We start from the raw sequence: 19,495 nt of genomic DNA on the forward strand, positions 1-19,495 counted from the left end.
CTCCGTACGTATAGTTTTTAAGTTTTACAAGATGTCTGCGACACAGGTCTGGTTACAATTTATACATCTATAAAATTTCCAACCATTCTGTACGCGACGGTTAGATATTCTCGGGATGGACTGCTCTAATTTTTTCCAACCATTCTGAAATTTCTCACAATTTTATATATCTATATGCGTGGACGTGTCATCAGTCACTGGCTGGCTGTAAGACTAACAATTTTGTACACAGAGGGTTAGTAAAATTTAGTTTGTAGTTTTAGTAAAATCACTAGTTTGCACGGATTTGTTTTATCCGCTTTTGTCACAAACATCCACTACTTGCATTGCCAGCTAGCTGCTGCGCGCTTTCGCTTCTCCCCACGTGTTATTGGTGCAAGTTTGGCCGGTTTTTGTATGCATTCCCCGCGCGCTCAGTTTGTATCGTCGCACACACATAACACGCTTGCCTTGTCTTTTGTATAGTTTGGTCCTGTCCTTGTAGGTCGCTTGTCATCTTGTAAAGCCAAGCAGATCATGGTCATCATGATCAATCTCGTGTCTATTCTTTGTTGCGTGGTCTCTAGGGCACACAGATAGCCGTTCTCTTATCCTAGTATGTTGGTGAAATTATAGATTTATGATGAGTTGCAATCTAGATATTCCTACGATGAGGAAGCTTACAAAAAGAAACCAAAGATGAACAGAAATATATATGGCTGAATTTCGTGTATTAAATCACCTATTATGAATTTGCCTGTAGGTTTCCTTTTTTTCGAATTACAAGCTCCCCTAGTGTTCCTCCTCAAAAGAAAGAATCAAAAGATTGTCCATGTTTACAACATGTCGGGAACTATCTTTTACTGTGCTCTGAAGTAGCACGTCAAAACTACAATTCGCTCTCAGTGAAAATCACACGTAATTGTACGAGCTGACGCTTCCAACGTGGTGCTCCACAGCCCACAGCCCCCAGGAGAGGCAAGATCAAACGAATTTGGTGGACACCCAACCCCACTAACAAAATACAATACGGGCCGCGTAGTGATCAAAGAAAAGTGGCCTCTCAGTGTCAGTCATCACACGCACAAAGGCAGGATGATATTGGGCCCATATTTCAGGTGTCACAATTTCGAAGCTTATCAGGCCGATGACATGGGGCCCGATATCTCATCTTTGCTGCGGGCCCATCTATGACAATCCATGGACTAATCAGCACATGATAGAACTGAGCTTCTGCTAAGCTTCAGTCTTCAGTAAAGGTTTATCTGTTCTATTGACACGAGCAGAATGTGCAGTACGGCAGAAGCCAGCGAGCATCGATCTGGCAAACCAACGAATTCACTACGGAAAGCTTCTAAACGTTTTAATTCCCCTCGAGAACACGCAAACATACGCTCGCCATTTAGAATTTTAGATCGCTAGATAGGAATAGACTAAGGTTGAAATCCAAAGAATTTTTCTCAGTGCTTAACCCAAAGTATTTTAGTATCAACATACATAGAGAAATTCTAGAGATACCCAGAGCAATCCACTTGCCACAATCAAACCAGCAAGCAAAAGATCTATGCAAATGCGAGATTCTAACCAATAATCTATGGAATCAATCTAATGCAATGCAAAAACCTTTCCCCAACCTCCTGACAATCTCCAGCACAAGCGCCGCCGCCTCGCGGTCCTAGTCCGAGGCGTGCCCGGACGTCGGCCGCTGCGCTGGAACCTCGGGCTTCAAGCCTAGCGTTTTCCTTGCCGTCGTCGGTGGCTTCACCGCGCTCGCCGGTTTCACCTTCTGCCGAGACCCTGAAGAGAGAGAGAACATCAGAACAGCCTTCACCCTGTTGGTCCTCTCCCATCGCGCTCGCTAAGATACGATCAAAATTTGAAAACTGAGACGACTGCACCGCACCTGTTTGTCTGGGTGGCACCTTGCCGTCCGCCTTCCTGACCGGCGTCTTCTTGCCGTCGCTGCTCTCCGGGCGCGACCGCACGGTGCCGCCGGACACCGTGGACGCGTCGTCCGGCGTGGCCGCCCCGGTCCCGTTCTCCTCGCCGCACAGAGAGTTCCCCTCGCTGCCGGAGTCCGAGGCCCTGTCCCTGCCCCCGGCGTGCGCGCCGGCGGCCTTCTCCCTCTCCACCGCCCTGTACGCGAACATCTGGAACGGCACGTCCGCGACGCGCGCGGCGGCGGCGGCGCCCTCGCCGCGCTGCCACGCCGGGATCCTCCTCAGCAGCTGCGCCTCGATGTCGAGGTAGTCGGCGGGCGGCGCGGCCGGCGGCGCGTCGGTCTGGCCCTGCTGCTGGTCCGGGTTCATGACCAGGAACCGCTTCACGTACCGGAGCACGCGGCAGACGGAGGCGAACGGTGGGCGCTGCTCCGGGTCGGCGTGCCAGCACCGCTTCGTCAGGGAGACCAGGTACTTGGGCGCCTGGAACGGGAATAGCGGCCGCTCGCCGGCGCGGATGTTCTTGCTCGTCTTGTCGCCCTGCAGGTGGTTGTCCTCGAACGGGACCTTGCCCGTCAGCAGCTCGAAGCAGATCATCCCGAAGCTGTACACGTCCGCCTTCTCGGTGCGCCTGGCGGAGGGATCGCCGCTCTCCTTCTCGAGCACCTCCGGCGCGTACCAGATGCAGGTGTAGTCGCCGCCGCCGGTTGCGTTGGCATTGGCGCTGCCGTTGGCAGATGCCTTGCCGCCGGTTGTGACGGTGCCTGACCACTCAAACCCGGCGACCTTGACGTGCACGTACCCGTCGGGCTGCCGCGGCTTGACGAGCACGTTGGACGGGTTCAGCTCGCCGTGGTAGATCTTCTTGGCGTGCAGGTGCTCCATCCCGCGCGCAATCTGCAGCATGATGTCGACGGCGACGACGAGCGGGAACGGGACCCGCCGCCGCGGGCAGCTCACCTCCTTGACGTAGCTCCCGAGGTCCTTGGCCATGAGCTGGTCCATGACCACGAAGTACTCCTTCCTGTCCTCGTCGCGGAAGCAGTACGCGGCGTGCGCCACGTTGGGGTGCGCCACCGACGAGAGCAGCGCGGCCTCGGCCTCGGCGTCCCCGATGAAATGCTTCACCGCGAAGCTCTCCCCCATCCACTGCGCCTCCTTGAGCCGACCGCCGAGGCGCCTCCGCACGCTGTAGTCGCCGCTGAGCAGGATGGACGCCGGGTGCAGCTTCCCCCGCGGCGCGGCCAGGACGTCGGCGAGCCGCTGCTCGCTCTTCGTCAGGGGCTTCGGCGCTGTCGGGGACTTCATCTCTTCGAGGAGCTGTGACAGCAACCACCTGTCCTCCTTCCACGCCATGTCCATCCGCGCCACGAGCTCCTGGGGTACCAGGTATACCTTGCCGTGCGCGTTCTGGAACAGCCTGGGCTCGACCATGTCCCTGTCGTACTTCTTGGCGAGCACCATCCGCCTCCGCGCGATCTCGTCGGCATCGGAGCCGGCGATCTCCGCAGCGGCCTCGACGGCCTCAACCGCGACGGCGACGCACCAGAGGATGGCGTGGAGGTGCTGCTCCACGCACTCGGTGCCGTGCGCCACCGCCGCGGCGCGCGCCCACCAGCTGCCGTCGCCGCGCAGGTCCAGGCACTGGCGGACGTAGCCTTCGGCGTCGCGGAACGCGCGGTGGAGCTCGCGGAGCGGGGCCTCGATGGCGCGCCACTTGGTGCCGCGCTCCTCGAAGCGGAGGCTCGCGCGCACCTCGCCCGTGACGGCGGCGAGAGCGTGCGCGCACGCGTCGGCGAGGAGGCGGCACTGGCGCGGGTTGACGCGGAGCTCCGGCTCGAACGCCATGAGCGCGTTTATGCTGCCCACCGCCTCGCCGAGCTGCCGGAGCTGCTCCATCCTTGCCGGCGATCACCGTTCAGACTCCTTGGCGAGACGGGGACGGATCAAGTGCCGTCGTCCTCTGTTTCTTGAAATGGTCTCCTAGGTTTCTGCCGATGCAAAACAAGACGGCTATGTCAAATACTAGTAAAATGCGCGCGTTTCCATTGGGAATGTTAGAATTGCGCGTATGAACAGAGGTTTATCTGCGTTGTTTATGTCGAGAATACAGCATTGGTCTCATTACTACTTGCTTGATGCAGCGAAAAACTGGAGTGTACAGTTAACTAGTGCTGGAAATTGATTTCGGCGTATTTCAGAAGATCCTACAGACTACCGCTAGCTGTTCGTCTTCTTCCTGTTTCTTTCTTCTTTTTCGATTATCTCCTTTTTGGGATTAATTGACGTTGCGTGTGAAATCGAATCAATAGCACAGAAAATTCTCATGAGTAGACTGGTGATTAGCGAGTACAGACCGATATTAAGTTGAGATCACTTTGATAGATTGATTAACCAGGAGCAAGCGCGCAAAATCAAATAGGGGAAATCGAGTTGGATATCCCCGAAAACATACACGACAGGAAAAAAAAACACACGGACAAAATCGGGAAACGAGAGAGAGAGAGAGAGAGAGAGAGAGAGAGAGAGAGAGAGAGAGAGAGAGAGAGAGAGAGAGAGAGATTGCTTACAGGCTTGTTGGAGCGGGGCAGAGGGAGAACTGGAGGACGATCGCCGGACCTGGGGCCAACACGCCAGGTAGTCTTCCTTGGACTTTGAAGAAGCGAAGGCAGCCGAGGACCCCCAGAACAGAAGAATCTTGGAAATCCTTATCTGAACAAGGACGTGTATCTTGCTTGAGGAAGCGGTCAAAATGGAAACTTCCAAAGGAAGAGAGGCTTTTGACGAAGAGACCCCAGCTAAAAGGGACAAGGAGGATGGGGAGGATCGGAGCCTCCAAAGCGCGAGAGGAAGACGACGGCAGGGGAAGAGAGACCCCCGGGAGAAGACGGAAGAGGCGATCGGAGCGTGTAATTTTGGAGGCGAGCCCCGCCGTTTTGTTACTCCCACGTCCGCGTTCGTTTGTTTGGTTTCCTTAACCGCACGGAGTTATGGAACGCGATGCTCCGTTTTCACCCGAGTGAACGTGCGAAGTAACTGCAAGTGCAAGGTGGTTTTTTCAGGCCCCTGTCGCTCTGGGTTCTCTGGGCTTCTGGCCCTGATTCTTGTAAAACTGTTACGGAATTCTTGCATTCCAGCATGGACTAGATTGTTTCCTAACGATTTTTTGTTAAAAGGAAAGGTTTTCTTGTCTCTAAATGGATAGTTTGGCTTCTAAACACGAGTTTATTCCATGCCTCTGTCCCTTGTCCACCATCTGTTGCGATGCAATGCAGTGCATATGCTTTTAACCTGGATAGCTGGATGCGTGCCTTTTGGCAGAGGAGAGACGCTTGCCTTGCCGCCACCGCACAAGAGGTGGCACGGCGCTGACCATTTCTCACGAGTCGCAAGCCACAGTGCATCGCTGACGACTGACGAGGCGACCAGATAAGCATACCAATTCAAGTCAAACAGAATCAAGAGAAAAAGAAAACAGAATGGCAGGAAGTTTGTTTATTCCATCATCTAAAAAAGAAAAAAAAAAGAATGGCATCTTGGACACAAAAGCCCAACTGGTCTCTCCCCACTCTGACAGAAAAGAGCTAGCACTTTCCTTTCACTCGCATTGCGATGCAAATTTGTCATGCAACGAGCAGCCAGACCGAGCCCCAGGAAGAGGCGTTCGGGGAGCGAGACGTGGCCGCCCACGTCCGCCGCAGTGGGACGGCGAGGTGGGAAGTGGGGGCCGGCGGCCGGCGAACCAACCGCCGCGGTAGTTGGTCCATGCGTTGCGTCCTGATCCGGTCCGGTCGGTTACCGACCCAGAAGCGGAACCCGCCTTTCCGTGCCCGTGGCCCGTGGCAGCCCAACGACAACCAAACCCACACGAGGATTCACTGAGAAAGAAAGGATGAGCGTGCCAAAGGTCTGATCCGGCCTGGTGGTGGCTGGCTCACATCAGTCTCGTGTCGTGTGTGCTCGTGCGTGCTATCTTTTTCTTTCTTTCCTGTGAGAAGAATTTCTCTGTTGGCATGGCAATACAATTAATCATCCTTTCGGACAAGCATATCTATCTATACTACTACAAGGTTACTTGAAAACGTTTCTCACTCAAAATAATTAACTTGTACCCCTCACATAGGACGCACCTGACAGGTTGAAGGGGGTTGGAAAGTGTTGAAAAAAGATGAAAACTGCATATTAGAAAATGACTCTGTCATTTCGCCTCTACTTTTTTTCACCGAAAATTTTGTCCACCCGCCCAAGTACCCGTGCTCAATCCCACCTGCGAGACCCGACCTCACTCCGCTAATTTAAGGCATTGCTTTCCTTTCTCTCCCATGTCACAGCTAACATGCCTATTCCCACCGTCGCCTCCCAAGCGATGCCACCTACCTCCGCCGCCGCAACCACCATTTGCCGTTGGGTGTCCTCCGATCTGAGCCGCCCATCCCCGTGTCTATGTACGTTCCCTCCTCCCGGCCTTCCACCATGCCGTCATACCCATCCAGCCCGCCATACCCGCATCTGCTTGTCTCCTCTCCCACAAAACAGCCCTCCCCTTCTATACGGCCTCTTGTTTCCCCTCATCTGCACCACCGACACCGTACCCTACCTCGACGAAGGAGGACGCAGATGCTTCCGTGAATGAGGATACTGGCGTAGCGGCAGCCACCATGCATACATGATGGAGATACTGCGCTGATTCTACCCCGGCGATTGCAACAGCCTGGTAGATGAGGAGGTGCTGCTGCTGGTCTTCTTGCCAGGTGCGTTCCTTGGGATTGGTTACATGCATATTTGTTGAAAATCTTATTGATCGGTGCATAAATGTGTTTTGTTGTAGTTTTAACATGGGCATGCGACAAGAGAATAAACAGATTCAAGGAGGACTATGATCGGTGAGTGTCTTGTTTCTCTGTCCAGATGTTGGGACCTACATCATGAATTTACACGCATAGATTGTGAAAAAAAGTAGACGAATTCATGAACCAATTTGGAATGGATTTGCCTAATAAATTAGAGTAGCACTACGCCCGAAGATCCTGACTTCTGAGGATGTTTTGGTGTAACAGGGATATCAAATTCAATGTTTACCCACTAATGTTACGAAAGTGAACTAAATTTCTCCATCAGAAGTGTGTTTTCAAATATCTGTATTTCCTTAGGTAGCTGTGACTTTCTAACCTACCCCTATTTTTAACTCTAATGCAAATATATCCTTCTCTTTTGTCTTTCGGACACACTACATATTGCTCATCTGTTCATTCAAGGATCACCAGTAGCATGTGATTGGTGATGCACGTGATTGGTGGTTCACTGCCTAGGTAGAAAGGGGTATTGCAATGACTGATAACTTGATACTAACATTGACTGCCATTTATAAATTCTATCATCAAATAATTTCAGCTTTGATGACTGCCCATTTAGAACAAAGTGTTTTCAACAAGCAATAAAAGTGAAATCATGGATTGTGCTGGAGATATTAAAACTGGGATGCAATGTGCTGTTTGAGTGATATTACTGTACACTCTTGATCCCACTACATTTCACGCAGAAACACAATGAGACAGGTAACTGCCATTTTCTATTTTTTCTTCCTTATTGGTTCTCTTGATGATGCACATATACCTGAAAGATGAAAGTGCTTCCATATACTTTTACCCTTATAAGATTTTAGTCGAGGAGCACTTTTGAAGAACTGCACAAAAAAGAGAAGAAAAGATACAATATTCTGTTCGACTTTCTCATCTGAAGATTTTAATCCTGATATTCATGCTTTTTTCTTTTGATGGATCATCGTCCTCCACTTGGTGGTGTGATAAATTAAACACAAGAAACCGAGGGTCTGATAGTAATGGTCGTAATAGGCTAAGAGAAGAGTTTGGGTTAGCACCATTGGTTGTAGAAGAAACAATCTTTGGTGGCGATCACGATATTTTTATTTGTTGCTTACTTTATTTGGTTTTGATTATTCCGTACTTTCATTGTTGGCATCTAAAATTGCAATTGGTCATGGCCCTGAAAATCTTGATCTGGCGGAAAAGAGGAAGCAAAAGGCACATCAAGTTTGATAGGGGAGCGGAAGAAGGAAAACCATGCACCATTGTGGTTATTTCTATGTACCTATCTAGCATCTATAAAATTTTCATTGTGGGTAAATTTGTATTGAACAATATACTAAATATTGTGTCCACGGAAGTCAATGGCAAATATAGCCTTACTTATTTCATTTGGCATATTTACAATTACATACATTATATTATATTTGTACCTCGAATAGTAGAAAATTATGTCCCTCTATCACTATTTCTTTCAAGGAAGATTTGTCTACAACTCAGATGTCCTTTTTTCAATCGGCCATTTATACTTCACGTCGCATAACGTCACATAATCTTTGATGTGACAGTGTTTCCTCTTAAACATTTTTTATGAAAATAACATAGCTTTTAGCAATAAATCCTCCTTCCTGTTTTTTTAAAACACATGCGTGCCGCATGTGCACTCAAGTAAAAAAACTCTATGGAAGTCTCTTTAAATATATTTAGTCAAGTCTATCGCTTCCCAGCAACGCGTATGTATGCATTGAGTATTTGAGTTCAATGAAAAACATAATGACAGAAAAATGATTGGTGTTAATGAAACACGGACCCAACAAAAAGCAGGCATTCGAGGCCCATCACTAACCTGAAGCCCACAGGCCAACCGTTCAACCCCCATCGTCCGTCCATCAGAGCCCGTCGTGTCTCTTCGTCAGTTCGCGTCTCCCCCAAATTTCTCCAAACTCGCTCGCCGATGGACCGGTTCCGGCCGCTCAGGCGGATCCAGGTGGAGCCCGAGCCAGCGGAGCCACCGGCGCCGGCTGCGGGAGCTGGCGGTGACGCGGAGGGGGATGAGTCGCCGGCGCCCGCGGCGGGGCTGCTCATGGGGGCCAAGGTGAGGCGCCGCGCGGCGGTGTACCGCGACTGCAAGGGCGACTACATCGGCGTCCCGAACGATCCCTGCCTCACCAAGATCCTCTCCAAGCAAGGTGCCGTTCCCTGACTCGCGTCCATATTGATCTCTTCGGCTAGTTTATCATTGGTAGACAATGGGTGCGATCTAGCTGGAGTTGAATTAGTTCGGTGGTTGTCGCGTCGTGTGGATCTGATGCGCTTGCCGGCGGTAAACATGTCTATGTTTTTGAGTTTATGCAATATTGGTAGTGTGGATGCTGCAGTGCTTCGGGAATTGCCCAGACACCAGACTCCATCGGCTTCGACCTCATACCAGGGTGAATGGGCCCGTGTGATTTTGATCTTACCTCTTATAACAGATTAATGTGGAGACTGAAGTTCCAACATGTAGCATTGGGCAATTCTACCAAGCACCCCGCTGACACCTTGCTCTAATGCTACTAAGTGCCGGATACTGCTGACATCAATATCATGCTTCTAGCCTTCTAGGTTACCAACATGCCTTATTGTGCATGCACAGATATGAAGAGCTACAATATATTGCATAATCCATATGTGGCATGCATATACTTATTTGTTACAACAAACGTGTAGTATCATGCAAACAATTGCCTTACATTAGCTATTCCTAGTACCATGCACAATCTCATGACCACTTGTTCATGTAGCTATCCTTATGCGAGTCTCTAAATAGATGCTCAATATATTACAGGGGACAATAAAGTTCTGTTTGCAGACAAGGTATTGAAGTTCACTCAATCAGGAAAAATGAAAAGACGCATCCTGGTGATCACGGATTTTGCTCTATACCTTGTTGATCCTGATGCCGATATATTAAAGAGGAGGATAGCACTTGCAGCCGTGGATAAGCTATGCATTAGCAATCTCAGTGATAACTTCTTTGCGATCATTGTGCCGACTGAGTACGATTGTTTAATGGCCAGCACTAGAAAGAAGGAAATTGTTGATGTCATAGTTAAGGCTATCAAGAGCACATCTGAGTATGAACCTGAGGTGGCTTCTGCTAACAGGTATGTTGTTTCTGTTGAACCCTTGACATGCCCTCTTCTAACAGCCATATAATCTGCTGTGAACAATTGCTTCTCAATCCGTGCAATCACCTAGTTTTTTGGGAGCTGCAGCTGCAGAGCTAGAAATCTTAGACCCTTCAAAATTCTGTATGTATCATTGATGCCGCAGGTAAAATGTGTGAAATGAGAACTAGCATTAAAATAGGAGAATAACAACTACAACGTGCCAATTGGGTTGCATCAATATATTTCACATCAACCACCAAAATCCAAGTAATTTTTTGAAACACCGCCCTGAACTGTTCTGCTAATATGCTTATCTTTACAGTACCTTCTACTGATTCAGGTAGTCTGTATGAGTCTCTACCATTTACTGTTCACCTGGCGACTAAGATTATAGTCTAGGCCCTTCTACATCAAGTTTTCAACAGTAGTTCACCTATGCATTGCATACTGTATCAGCTGTAGTTGCTTAATGATCTTCACTGTTTGTAAGAATTCTTAGTATCATCTTTCATCTGAACTTTCTCACTGTTACGATTTGATAGTGGTGCTTGGTTAAAACTCCAAATTGACATCTTTGATGCCTGAAAACATCTACTGCTTTGTATTGCTGATGAATGCCAGTCCAATACCCAGCTTCTTCATCCTGCAGGTTTGAGTATCATGCAGCTGCTGAAGTGATTAAGGTGGTCGAATTTGAGGATGCTGACGGTATGTTTAATATTTTTTTCGACGAACGCATGTTTAACATTGACACTACACAGTGTAGATGCTATGAGCTATCCTTAAGCCATTTACTCAGTTATGTGGAAGAAGCTAATGCATTGCTCTTGTGATCTAATAAAGAATCCTGCACATTTTGCCTCTTTGACCTATTTCTACATGTTTGATTTTGAGAAGGATGTATATATGCATTTCAGTCATATTTTTTTATTGGCGCGTAATTTGATTTTTCATTTGGTGTGTGCTCCATTTGCTGATTTTGTACACAGGAGGCATTAAAACCAGGATTACGAACAAGGAGAAGTCATGATTCAGAAAACCAGAACTCATGGATTGTTGTTCCCTGTAAACTGTATAGGTTTTCAGTTTCAAGCAGCTGTTATCTTCACATGTGTAGCATATACCATGAAGAGACAATTCTTTTGTTGTGGTTTGGTTTTTTACTAGAAAACTGCGTGCCAGCGATCCATTCTGTTAAACCCCTGGAGTGGGTTTGTGGATGTCCTTGTAAACTGGACAAGATCAGGCAAGTAGCGCTACTGCAAAACCCCTGGAGCCAATGGACTGCAGGCAAATCCTAGTGAACTGAGGTATTACACAAGCCTTGGCTCAGCCTTAGGTTTCAGGCACTGACACGCTTCAAAAAGCAAATACTATCAGCAAAGGGCAAGTGTGCATTTTAGCGATGGCTGTACCAATGTAACCTTTTTGACCAGATCAGGGGAGAAGTTCATTCTGAACATTACTTCTGTTTTATCATATTTTATGTTATTGTACATGCTATCAACAAATCAAGTAGTCTGCAACGTGCATTTTCTCTATCAGATACTTATTTGTATGCCCTGTCAAACTGCCGTTGTAATGGCACGACTGACCTTTCCTTTGGATCAACAATTGAACCGATTCATTCTTGTGTGCAATTATCTGATTATAATCGAGCTCCTCTTTCACCAATTATATATTTCGTGCAAGATTAGTCTCCCGTCCCCTATGATTTGCAATTTTTTTGGACCTCTTGTTGAAGTGTAATAACGCGACAGTAAACCTTTTGCTGTCCACATTCAAAATATCGTTTCTTCATCGATGTCCATCACCTTTACATCCTCCTCGGAGGAAAGGAACACAAAATCCGGTGAATGGAACACGTCACGCACAGCCACAGGCCCTACCAACCGTAAGAGGAAGAGCAAGTGTGTATCTGTGCTTCTTCATGGTCACAGTGACAAGGATAGCCATCGGCACAATAGAGAATGCCACTCTTCATGCGTACTTGTAACCTCTGCTTTGCAAACATATACTGGCAAATCCAGCTTAATTACTTCCAATGGAAAATTGGATCCTACTTATACAATTTTTTCCCTTGTATTCATATGGAACAAAATGACTTTTCCTTGTTGGGTGTCCTTATTTCCCCCCCTTGTTGGGTCTGGGAGAGGTGGTGAGGGGCGGGTGGGGGGTCTTGTAAACGCTCTAGCAGAGTTGTTACACAATAATTCCCTTGGGATTTGAATGCAAAAAAGCTGTTGTTATAGATCCGATTGAGGAAGTGGATCAACAATTATAATGGAATGGGTGTGTTACTATATGAAATCTAGGAAAGGAAAGCAGCAGCATCAGATCCGAAGCATTAAAGAAGGGAGTATATCCTACATAGTAATAAAGCCACCAACCCGCCCACGCTGTGATAAAATAAAATTCACTAATAACCTTGTCGCCGTTGTGCTCACCTTCAGTCTGTAGACAAAATGACTGAAAAAGTTTATTGTATTTCCACCTTGAATACATGCAGGCACCGTGCCTGTCCACACAGCAGCCAGTACAGTACCTGGAAAGACCCTGCGCATTTACAGCTAAACACCAACACATTTCTCTGCCATTTCCAAATCTTTTAGACAAAACTGAGACTTTGGCACATGGTGAGCGAAAAGATTTTACACGTTCCAAATCTACTTTCCAACACGACAAGATCTAGATCGGTCGCTCTTTCCATCCAGCAGATTAAAATAGCCGCTCGTGCTGGCCTCGCGTTCCCTCTCACGTTAGCTTTACACAAAATGCAAAATGCCACACGGCTTCAGTGAAGGTGTGTGTGGTTCCTGATGCTATTTTTTTGTTTTGGTGTGTTCTTGTCGTGTAATAGGGTGTTTATCTTTGGGCTTTTTGGCCTATCATCTCTGATCCACCGGGGGGAGAGATATCCTAGGCATATTCTCTGGCTGGATTGGACAACCGTACAAAAAGAGGCAGCGTTTGAGCGTTGTTTTCAGTAATGCCAATGGGCGCTCGTGCCGAATGCAGTTTAGCATACGTGTTTTCCTTTTTTATATTCATATATAAATGTCTTTGTGCATTAGTTCATTCATATTTTAATTTCAGAAGGTGGCTGAAGTTCTCAGAAAAGGCGAGGAAGAAACCAAAGACGACGAGGCTCAGAAACAACAACACAACAACGTGTCTCCACTCTCCACATAAAGTAAAGCCGCTAATCAAAGAAGAGGCATCATCGCCATCAACTCCTTCACCACCTAACAAACACGAAAGCAATACAAACTAAAATAAAATGCACACCAATAATGATGATGAACAAATACTTAGTACCTCGTGTATCAGGAAACGTTACTGATGGTACGCTAATGTATAATTTCTCATTAGCATACGTAACAACGTAATGCAATCTGTCATGCGCAGCTAGCTAGGATGAGTTAAATCCTTGCACGGAGTACTAAACATCCGAAAGTGACGCCAAGTTCCATCTCAGAAATGATGATGAAAACATCGAAACGCGCGGCGTATGAGCCCGTAGCTTGCTTAGATATTTGAGGATCATCTAGAAGAGGCATCGAAACGAGAATATGCGCTCCAGGAACACATTCCCTCCCTTGACGTGGATCCTCTGATTTTGGGGGTGCCTGCAACGGGGTCCTCTGACTTGGACGTGCCAAAAGGTGCATGGACACCAACGAAGGAGGAAATCAACCATCATGCTGCATGGTGGTGGTTCCACGTGTTGGATCGCTTTCATCGCCGTGCATGCTAACGGACACGCGCCGGCTCGATGATAATTGATGAGATGATGCCGGCTCGGATCGGAGTAGTGTAAACCTTTTTTATTTTCAAAAATACACCCGAAGAATGTCTTTTATATATCTGATATTTATTAAGGAAACAATAGTAGTTAGTACAGAAGAAGGATAATTTGGTACAAAACCCTGAAGAACTTTCTGATCGTTTTCTTCCTTCGATTGCTTGCCACACATTATTGGAGGACTTTGATTACACGAAACAGCATGCTGAAACTACACCGTTTTGCAAGTTCTTAAACTTAAACCATGATATTCTTATCTAAATCTATAAATTCTCAAAATGAGGAGGACCTAGATCCTTAAGCCTTTAAAATGGTTGAGGTATATGCTTAATTTTAGAGTCTCTATGGGCCTAGATCTTTACTTTAAGAGGTTGGTACGGAAAAGACGAAAAGTGTGTAAACCCCTAGTTCATTTCACTTCGAGTGGTTTTTCGTTAAAACAACAAAATCACGTGTGATACAAAGTATTGAGTTGCATGCACCAACCAGTTGAACCCAAAAGCTTAAGCTGATAAGGAGAGGTGGAAAATTCACTTATACTTCAATGAGAAATAATACAAAGTTAACCTGCCCCCATTATACCACAAAAATATATGGCATCCATGATTCAAGACCACAACGTGAAAGTACAACTCGATGCCTACACACACTGTTGACATACCCCTCTTTATTTCCGTAGCGAATTATTCCGCGAATCAACACCCGATGACAGATTTGGTTCACATCCAAGAGCACAGCAAATTGACATGCTATTACCAGATCGGCTAACGGAATAATGTTTTCTCCTAGGCTAGCTTGTTTGTGTGATCGATCGGGCAGGAACAAGAACAGGATGAGATTATGATGCCCCTCAGCAAACAAAAGGTTTCTTTGTGTTGGTTTGATTTGATTCACGCCACGTACGACACGCGCGCCTTATCGGATCAGCGCTAAGATTGACCTTTAACAAGCTGTCTCGTCGAGGCCCGGCCGGCATGGAGGAACAAGGAATTTGTTCGATCACCGGGAGAGGCATGCATGGCGAGAAAAGGGCGGCCCTCCGCGGCTGGACAACCACAGCCATAGATCGGCGTGGACGTGCGGTCACAACGGACGCTTGAAAACGACCTTACCTGCATTTGGCATTTTTGCAATCTATGCTTTTGGGTGTGTGCAGTGTTTGAATTAATATGCTTGAGACAGGCTCCTCCTTGATTCCGAAAAAAAATGTTGGCTATAATCGTAATGAGTACGAACTGAGCGTAGCTTAGCTGGTAAAGTCCCTTGTGGTGGAACCTTCCCACCATGATTCGAGTCCTCAATTCGGCACTGGTGCTCGCATTTTTTTGAATTTATTCTAAGATTTAACTGGCGCTACTCTTTCGGTGGTAGGCGACGTGCCTGTCAACAGCGAGGCGCCAGTGGTGACTTCGTCAATCTCAAGGATTTGCCGACCCAGTCTTTTGGAGGTGCTTATAGGGGTAGGGTTGCGTGCGTGTGTTTGTAGGGGTGAGTGTGCGTACATGTATGTGAGCGTCTGCGTCTGTACTGTGCGATTTGAAAAAAATAATCATAATGAGTTCTCCATACGATTTAAAATATAATTAGTTTCAACTTAAACTAAGACAAGAAATGATAACCATACTACCTTCGGTTACTGGCATTAGTCACACCACACTCTTAGGGCATCCGCAATGGACGTCGACATGCTCCGTACAAGGTTCCACGTAGGAAAGAGAATCGAGGAGAGAGAAGAAATTGTCGCTAGCCCTGGCGAGAGCCACTAGGCACATGCTCACATGCTAAACGGGGCCACCAAATGCTTGCTCTCCTTCCTCGCGGCGGACAAGCTCGGGGGCAAGCGCGACGTGGCTTGGCTTGAGAGTGCGGAGATGGGGTCAGGGGAGGTGCAGCCGACAAGAGCGGGCGTGGGATCACTGCGGTCGGCGATCTTCCTGAAAAGGTGATGAGGCAAGCGGGTCGGGTGGCCTCCGGCGGGGCGAATCTCAGCTTCGGCGCATTGGGTAGTGAAGCTCCGTCTCAGCGCGGCACCGCGCCTCTGCTCGGGCCGCCGGCGTGGGGGAGGACGGGCGGACGAGCGCCGACGGGGCCGGGGGCAGGGTGCACCACGCCCGGACGCAGGGCGCGGTAGCCGGCGAGGGGTGGCGGGTCCCGACGCAGGGGACGACGGGCGAGCGCCAACACGGTCAGGGGTAGGGTGCGGCGTGGCCGAACACTGGGTGCTGCGGTTCGGCTGGGGGTAGGGAGCAGTGCGGTCGGACGTCGGGTGCAGCGGCCAACAAGGTGCGGCTGGCGGCGAGCACACAAGCTGACGCGGGTGCAGGGGCGCGCCGCCTTGGCAAGCACGGCAGTGACGCCATGGCTGAGGGAAGAGGCGTGAGAGAAGGAAAGGAGGAGAGGATAAGGTTGGAAGTTAATATGCGGACCCCACGTAAAGTCTTGCTATAGCAAGATTATTGAACAGGTATTCTACATAACGTGTTATATCCTACATGGACACCGTTACAGAGAGCACCTTACTAAGCTATTGCGGGTGCCCTTACTCGTTACTAGCTGGTAGCTCAACAGATTAAGAGAAAGTAAGAAGAAAGAAAGATACGGAAGTCTAAATGACTGATATTTCACAAGTCCTACATCTGATGCGCATGAAAAATTGGAATAAATCAAGCAATGCATGAGTGTGAACGTGCTACGACATTGTTAGGCGTTCACTGTCTCCGATTTTGTCGAGGGTAAGAGTAGATTCTCGGAGCCTGCAGAGAGAACAGTTTTAGAGGAAGAAGGACCGACAGCAGTGGTGGTTTGAGGGCGGGGCAGGGCGGCGAGGCAACGTGAACCGATAGTTGTGGGTAGAGGAGGCGACAATAGTCACCGAATTAGTACAGTTGGGCGGTGGGAGTTGAGTTGGTGAGGATATGGTGATCATCAAGCTGTCGAGGATGTAGGTGGCTACGAGAGCAATGTGAATTTGTTGTAATAAAAAGGGACGGATAGAGGTTGTTGGGGGATTGGGGATATGGTGATCATGAAGCCGTTTGGTATAAAATCTAGCATTTTTTTCACCGATTGGTGCTGATTGCTGAAGTATTTTTCGCAGCGAGAGGCACGAGGCCGTGTCCACAGATCCAGAGACACGGCGCACAAGCCCAACAGTGGACAAACGTGCGACAAAGCAAAGGTTAACAAACAAAGGGGCAAAAACGAGAAAACGAAACAAAATAGTACGCCACGAGCGCCAGAACGTGGGGCCCCCGGCGGCGGCCGCGGCGCGCACCGGCCGGCACCGCACCACGGACGGTGGCGAGCCGCTGCGGTGCCGCCTACGTGGGCCCCTCCCAATCCCCACGACGACGCGGCGCCCGAGGCGAGAGGCCGGCCCTCTCCCCTCCCGCCGCGTGGCTAGTTTACTTGCGGTGCTCCCACTGACGTGTGGGTCCACGGGGCGGACCGGGCCCCGCGGTGGGCAACGTGCGCGCCCGTGTGGTGCTGTGCTGTCCTCGGCACACGCGGCTGCTCGACGGCTTTTGGTTTTCGAGGGTCGAGGGGATAAAAGCGCTAGCGTCACACGCCCATCGTCCCAACTCCCAAATCCTACGCGTGACGCCGCTGCTGCCATAGCGCAGCGCGGGTGCACCTGGATGGGTGACGCTCGTTCGAAGGGAGAGGATGAAAACACGGCCAGGTTCAATGGATCGTGCCGCCTTTGTTCTTTGCTGGTCATCGCCTAGAGTATAGCATGTACCGAAAGGGTGTGTTTATAGTAGCCGGAGGACCTTCGTCCGTCACTCCATCTTATTTTCGGGTAGTGATAATTTTGCTTCCAACCTGCTCTAATTATTATTGATTTATACTATTTCTGAAATAACAAGTGTGACCAAGAGAGAGTATATCATCCACACCTTTTAAAAACATCTCTGAGAGTGTCAAAAGAAATAATCCCAAAATATTGATTTTGAGACCATGCCGCTAGCTGTTGATCGACACCCGACCTCGGCGCTAGCTCTCATTTGCGCACGGCGGCAAAGCGGCAGGATACGGTGAGCACGACAGTAATAACAACGGTGCCAGTACGACGCCGAAATAGGAGGTAACGTAACTGCAAGGTGCGACGTGGGAAAAATAGAGCGTATGGACAACCGAATGCGCAGAGATGGCGCATGCAATGAATTTGGTGCGGGATCGGCGTGGAATTGTATATTGAGAGCGTTGAAGGATGGAAATCTGGCTTCGTAAGGGACGTATTTTGGACAAATATAAATATTGGGAGCTGCTTTGGGAAGTGTTGGAATATAATACCTCTATCTAATATTAAAGTGCGGTTGTTTTTTCCAATCGTCGTGGTTGTTTTGCAAAAAAGTTTCTCAATTTTTTCGTAATCAACCTGCAGTCCTTGGAATATGTCTTGACGATTTTACAAAAAGGTCCCCAAACTTTACTGCAATTGACCCGGGGTTCAGCCTTTGCTCCTGTTCTTTTATCCCGCCCACACAGCGCGCTCGCCGGCGGCGGTGCGGGACATGTGCCACCGCTCCGTCGCTCGCGTGGTCAACCCGCCTCATGCTCACCACGCACTACTGCCGCTCACCCGGGACCTCACACCCCTCTCTCAATAACGTCCATCCCCTTCAGATCCTGAACTAAGGCCTCCACATCTAGCAATTGGGAGCTCGATTTTGCACTTGATTGGAATGATTTGGAGTGGATTATAGAAGGGAGGTGGATGGAAACGAGAAGAAGAGGAGAACGCACTCCTGCTCATGGCGGCCAGAGGCGTTGTGGCCTAGCGCTCGAAGTGGGAATGAGGCTAGGCACGGAAGACGAGCGCTTGCCTGGGCGACACGAGGACGTCAAGATGTGCAATGCGTGGGCGACGGCGAGGATGGGGCAAGATGCGAGTGATGCCGATGGACGAAGAGGCAGCGACTGGCTGGATGATGATGAGTACGGGGGAAATCGAATGAATGGATAGAGCGGAGATTAAGCGGTGAATTTTTTTATTTCCATGTGTGGGTCCCACGTAATAAACATATGATATCAAACCACCCACAAATATCTTTTACTACTACACTTGCAAAGAGAGGACTACTAGGGATAACACACCAACATATTGTGAAGCGAAGTCAATGTATTAGGAACAAGCACAAATAATAACATGAGAGAAAGTAAGTACCCGTAACAAAGCACGGGCATTTCTGCTAGGTATTTATAATGCCCAAAACCTGATTTTTGGCAATGGGTTTGACACTTTTGAATAAACAACTCGTCTAGTTTATTAAAGAAAGCAGGAGTCCCAAAGACAAACAAGAATTTATCGGAACAAAATTCTAACTAGTTTAAATATATATGGGAATCATAATTATTTTTATCATAATAAAGCATCGTTTTTAGCGAATCAGGATAGTGCATAAAAATCAACACCAACTGACCGAATAAGATAGGTAGGCAATATGGCAAATAACAAATGTAGTGATGGGGCTTTGGATATTGTGTTGAAATTTTACATCATTATTGTTATAACTAAATCTAGAGCTCACAAGCCTGCCAAATTGTCCATCTATAAAAATCTCTAACAAAGAAGAGGAAATAGAGATGGCATGGAAATATCACGTTTCAAAGGTCCTAACCCCTGACAGGAGCCACCGTTACACTTGTATAGTATATGCAGCAATAGTCCAGATTAACGACACTATACAGAAGGAGTGACGATCGCATCTAGACAACACGTCGAGCCAGGTGGGCGTGGCAACCCAATGCAGCGCATGTGCAGGTACATCGCCCTTTCCCCCCCCCCACTCC

General features: G+C 48.4%; 2 protein-coding genes across 2 annotated transcripts; one reads left to right on the forward strand and one right to left on the reverse strand.

Annotated features, from left to right (window-relative positions):
* Positions 1-1,418: 1,418 nt before the first annotated feature.
* On the reverse strand, positions 1,419-4,809 carry LOC101780302 (serine/threonine-protein kinase PBL27). Its single transcript, XM_004969143.3, has 3 exons — positions 4,490-4,809; positions 1,883-3,910; positions 1,419-1,776 (listed from the first exon to the last, which is right to left on the reverse strand). The coding sequence occupies exons 2-3, from the start codon at positions 3,816-3,818 to the stop codon at positions 1,655-1,657; spliced, it is 2,058 nt and encodes a 685-aa protein (XP_004969200.1). The 5' UTR covers positions 3,819-3,910; positions 4,490-4,809; the 3' UTR covers positions 1,419-1,654.
* Positions 4,810-8,577: 3,768 nt separating this feature from the next.
* LOC101780957 (myosin IC heavy chain) lies at positions 8,578-11,521 on the forward strand. The gene is made up of 4 exons (XM_004969144.3): positions 8,578-8,931; positions 9,570-9,888; positions 10,544-10,602; positions 10,884-11,521. Exons 1-4 carry the CDS (start codon positions 8,697-8,699, stop codon positions 10,922-10,924), a joined length of 654 nt encoding a protein of 217 aa, XP_004969201.1. The 5' UTR covers positions 8,578-8,696; the 3' UTR covers positions 10,925-11,521.
* The last annotated feature ends 7,974 nt before the right edge of the window (positions 11,522-19,495 follow it).

This window comes from Setaria italica, chromosome V (genome assembly GCF_000263155.2).
Source record: "Setaria italica strain Yugu1 chromosome V, Setaria_italica_v2.0, whole genome shotgun sequence".
NCBI lineage: Eukaryota > Viridiplantae > Streptophyta > Magnoliopsida > Poales > Poaceae > Setaria > Setaria italica.